The sequence below is a fragment of the Octodon degus genome, unplaced genomic scaffold (genome assembly GCF_000260255.1).
Source record: "Octodon degus isolate 3935 unplaced genomic scaffold, OctDeg1.0 scaffold00008, whole genome shotgun sequence".
In the NCBI taxonomy this organism is placed as follows: Eukaryota; Metazoa; Chordata; class Mammalia; order Rodentia; family Octodontidae; genus Octodon; species Octodon degus.
In genome coordinates, this window is record NW_004524584.1 from 29,385,391 (window position 1) to 29,390,717 (window position 5,327).

General features: G+C 45.1%; 1 protein-coding gene across 1 annotated transcript in view; it reads right to left on the reverse strand.

Moving 5' to 3' along the window:
- The window catches only part of Ctnnd2 (catenin delta 2), a 927,345-nt gene extending 922,157 nt beyond the window's left edge, over positions 1-5,188 (reverse strand). The window contains exon 1 of the mRNA XM_004625202.3: positions 5,085-5,188. Within this exon, the coding sequence (XP_004625259.2) occupies positions 5,085-5,121 (37 nt within the window). The 5' untranslated portion in view covers positions 5,122-5,188. The remainder of the gene's footprint in view (positions 1-5,084) is intronic.
- Between the last annotated feature and the right edge of the window lie 139 nt (positions 5,189-5,327).

Sequence of the window (5,327 nt, forward strand, 5' to 3'; positions counted from 1 at the left end):
AAGTATGGTATATTTCAGAATTTTAAAATTGGTATTTTTGTAGAAGAATTGACACAATAAAACAATACTGTGGCTGGGGAGACAGCTCAGGGGTCTAAGCGCCTGCCTGGTGAGTGCAAGGACCCGGGTCCAATCCTTAGTACCACACACCGTGCTGGCATGCTCTTCTTACCACGGAAACCAGGCATGGTGGTGCACGCCTGTAATCCCAGCACTTGGGAGGCTGTAAACAGGCAGATCTCTACGAGTCCGATCTAGTAGCGAGACCCTGAACGCCCTGTAGAGCCTTCCCTAAATACCAAAAAAAAGCAATATTGCAACACAATAGGGAGGCAATACATCTTAACACTCTTCCTTAGGGAGGGCAGTAAACTAGTCTAAAAATTTATATATTTCAAAACATTTATTCATGCATGTCTTTTATCATGAAGACAACATTTACATATTGAGATATTCCCTCTTCCTGGACCCACCTGAAGAACCTGAGTTAACATCTGCAGATTGCATGTGTTTACGGTTACACAGCTAAGAAGAGAGAGAGAGAGTCGAGATGCAGTTAAAGCCATTTTTCTTTCTGCATTTCCGTAAGCTCAGGAAGCAGCAGGCAAAACTGTATCATATTACTGAGATTTTCTCAATAAGCATCATTTAAAATCAGAGCTAGAGTTGAGGACAAAAAGTTGGGTTGTGCTTTTCAATGTATGTGTATTTATATTTATATAAAATCATAATATGTTAGAATATGCAATGCGTAGGAACAAAATATAAAATTATTCTTTTGCAAATATCTACCAGAGAATACAGGTAAATGTCCAAGATATAAATCTTCTACAAAGCATCATAGAATTCATTCATTATTTCTGGTTTGTCAAAAATTAATTGATACAAGAATGATAAAATTTCAACATCCTAATATCGCTAAGATATTTCCTACAAATAAATTAACCATCACACAGAGCTTGAAATTACATTTAACTGCTATGCAATCAAACAATAAACAACTGGAGGCGTCATCAATACACATTTTGGTTGAGAATCTTAACGTTTACTCAACTAAAATCACAGGATGATAAAATATTTCTGTGTTTCCTGTGTTGGAGGTACTGTTTGTGAATATAATTGGATTCATTAAACCCAACCAGGCAGTTTATTAATCAGTAGGCTGTATTGGCAGACACTGTGCTAGAAACTATTTATCTATGACATGTTTAATACTTTATAGTAATGTAAAAAGCTGTTGCTTTGGCATATTATGAGATCAACTTGAAGCTACCAACAAGTATCATGAACTTGAACTGTTGCATTCATATTTTTTACATAAGCAACAATGCAGCACAGCCCACAGTCAGCAAGTGTCCTAGCCCTGAGAACACCTGTGATAGCTCATCTAAAATGTCTTGTGTATCGAGAGGTAGAGTTGCAGAAAGGTGTAGATCCTGGGGGGACTAGCTAGACTCTGCAGTGGATTGACCTGTTGGCGGGTTTCTAACTGGGATTTCAGTTGGGAGGCAGGATCTGGTCAGAGAGGCAGGTCACTAAGAGGCGACCCTGCGTACACACTCTTGAGTACTTGTCTTGCCTCCTCTCTGCCTGCCTCTACCGGGCCTTTCTGCCTTCCACTGCTGCCTTGGGGCCACCTGACCATGGACTGAACCTGCAGAAATTGTGAGCCAAAGAGACATTTGAGTTGCCAGCTCTTTTTTCCCAGTGCCCAGAAATTTAAGTGAGCACCTTTGGAATAGGAATGAACAAAACCCACGGGAAGGCCAACGAAGGATCTGCCTTTGCGTGAGGGTTTGCCAATTGCATTTTAAATGTGCTTCTCATAATAAAAATAGATAACATATCATCCATAGTTAATCAGCTGTTTTTGTTTTGAAAATTTATAACATGTACAGATGAATGTTACCCTGTTTCTGCCTTTGCTCCTGATTTTTGTTCTTGCTTCTGTTTTTACTCTTCAAAATAAAATTAGAAAAAAATAAATAAAAGATAAATGTGCTGTTCACATGCACATCAGCCAGTGAGGCTCCCTGGGCCACATCCTCACCCAACGCAACTTAAAAGTGATCCGTAGTCCAAATGAGTACTCGTAACACTATGAGTCCTCACTTCTACATGTGTGAGAGCTTTTTAAAATGGAAACTTGGGCTGTTAGAAGTGTATTAGCACCATCAAATCTTTTTTAAAGATGTCAAAATAAGGGGCCAGGGAGATGGCTCAGTAGAATAAGCACTTGACTGGCAAGCATAAAGGCCTGAGTTCAATCCCTGGTTCCACAAAAAAAAAAGAAAAAAGAAGAAGAACTCAAAGTAAATTTTACAAACATGAACACCCAGAAAAGACTATTTCTGTCTTCTGTAGGTAGACACGGAAGAGGCAAGTTGAAGGAATCCGAAATATAATAGTTTCCACTTTAAATTGGCTTGCTACAATGAAATATATTGATCCATAGAAAGTATGCTTGACCTTATCCACAAATTAGAATAAATTATTTCAAAGGCAGCGTTAATGCTGTCTTACATTAGGACAACTTAATAAAATTACTCCTCAAAACTCTTGAACAATTTCACGTCAATGCCCACCATGTAAAAGAAAACTTAGAAAAACCATACCAGAAAATAGTCAATTCCCCAACATTTTCAGGAAAGGCACTATGCACTCAATTATGCGCCAAAATTAATACTACATTTGAGGATAATGTAAGTTCATTTTAAATTTCAGAGGACATTGTGAAAGTGATCTGAACCCTAGAAATTATTTAGCAAAACTATCAATTGTACCTCCCAACTAAGAATATTTGAATTCAATTTTTTTTCTCCCCAATGAACCAATTCACTGGGAGCAAAAACCGGCTTCTATTCTATTGTGAAAGATGCAATGGGGATAGAAATGCTGTAATTTAATAGTGCCTGACTTTTATTACAAGCAATGAAAATATTAGTGACATCTATAATCACTCTGTTATACAACTACACAAACACACACGCCAAGGTAAATAACTCTGTTCCACAAAATAATGCCAATTTTATTAAAGCAATGACCTCACGTGCTTCTGTAGCTGCCATTCAATCACGTGCTACCACTGGGCGCCCACAAAGTAGCATAACCCCACACACACAGTCCGCGTACTTCTTCTCTGCTGTTGCTTGTACCTATGATACACACAGAGGCACGAGGCAGTATCAACTAGTGCTTCGAGAATCATATTTAAAACGGAAAGAGCAGAATCAGAAGGGGGAAAAGGGCAGACAAGTGCATATCCACTTCATCTTTAATGCTTCTTTTTGAAAGACATTTTATGTGAACACAATGTGAAGCTCAAAACGGTGTGTCCAGAGAGAATGCAAAAGTTCTCTCAAAGAGAATAAGGTGAAACTGAAGCAGTGCTGGTAAAACAAATCACGGTGCTCAGTGAACCGAGCCCCACAGACCCTTCAGTCTTTCTGCAACAGTGGTCCCTTATTAGTTTAATTACAGGCCTCCCAAATTTCAACAGCTAACTCGGAACATAATCATCTTCATTCAAGCCCTGAGACCTTCCAAGGTCCAGACCACTTAGCATTTTTCCCAGTGACACTAACAATGAATTCTGTATGTGGCCGGACACACTAAGGAGAGGGATTTGGGGCGCTCTAAAGCATCTATCTGGTCCCCAGGCAAGGATGTTCACCCCACCTGCCTACTCTTCATGGATCACCCCCCACCCCCCACCCAACACACACACAGCAAACACTTCTCCGTGGGATTCTGGAATTAGTCTGGCTCTGAAGCCTTTCAGTTTAGGTAGGTGAAAGCCCACCCGCAGAGGTCTACTGAATTCCCATTAGCAGAAGGATGCACATGCGATAGATAACTCACTGCTTTTAGGGAGGCTGTTTTAAAACCTCCCCATTTTCATGGAAGTCATTGCAGAAAAATCCAAGTACATAGACTCTAGAAGTGCAAGTCTGTGGCCACGGGCCCTGACGTTAGGATGATAACGGATCTCTTTTGTGAGCGAACACGCTTGGTGGAAAACATCAGACATCAGGTTCGTAACACCTTTTCAGAACGAAAGCAAATCAAATGGCTTGGGCTGAGGAACACACGACACCTTGCAACTACAACCTGCCGTTTATTTTCTAACCTCCCACTCCCTTCGTCACCCCCTGCACACACGGTAAGACACAACTTTGGGCTTTTTCAAGTAGCTGCTCTTTTGTGAGAGCCACACATCCGCACACCCCAAATCGCGATGTCTGTTTTCTCTGCCTCCCTGACCACGGAGGCTGCACCACCTCTCCAGTGACTTAATTCTGAGCTTAGTGTCTCAAACCTGCTGAGTAGCAATCGATAAAAACGCATTACACTTCCAGAAGAAGAGGAAGGTCGGCGCGAAGAAAAGCAGCTTTGCTTTCAGCCATTAATTACGAACCACCCAAATATCGCATCGCGGTCCTCCCGTGCACACGCACCGCCTTCCAAACCTGGTTTCAGGGGGCGCTTCCCAGAGCCTCACTATCTATTGTCAGGGCAGAAGCCCCACAGAATTGCGAATCGGGCTGAAAATGCGCCCTCGGAAACTGCTAAATATAGCCCAAAGGTTCTCCGGATCTGGCGAGCAGCGGGAGACTGAAGAGTCGGCCCTGGACCTCTACGCCTAAGTCTTTCCATTTTGTTCCAGCCAAACATTGTAATGACATTGAACATAAGGGCAAAAGACCGGAGGGAAGCCCTCCCCACCCCCACCGCATCTTCCCCCGTATATCAGGGACGTCATGAATGCAACGGGTATGTTTTCGAGGTGGCGGGGAGCGGCACCGCCGGTGCTGTCCTATATACGCCTCCTCCGGGGAGCTAGCTGAGTAGCAGGGAGGGGAGCGCGCCGACCAGCTTCAGCGAAACCACGCATCCCGGATCCCCTTCCGGCTCAGCTGTCTTCCGGAGGGGACCCCAGCTCGGCCAGAGAGGTGCTCGCAGGGAGCACCAGCCCCCACCCGGCGGCGCGAGCAGGAGGAGGGGGAGGAGAGGGCGGAGGAGGAGGGGGAGGACGGCGCCGCGCCGAGCCGAGGACGCGCCGGCCCGGCCCGGCCGAGACTCACCGAGAGGCGCGGCGCCCGACTGCTTCCTGGCGAACATGCACCGGCCGCGGGCGAAGCTGCTCAGGCTGGGGAAAGGCGAGCGCGCAGCCGCCCGGCTTCAGGGCGAGGTCCTGACCTTGCCCGACCGCAGCATCTTCCGCTTTTGTTGTCTGAGCGCGGCCGCCGGACCGGGGATGCCGGCGGGGAGCGGGCGAGCGCGGCGGGCGAGAGGCGGCTCCCGACGCGAGTGCGCAGCGCCCGGCC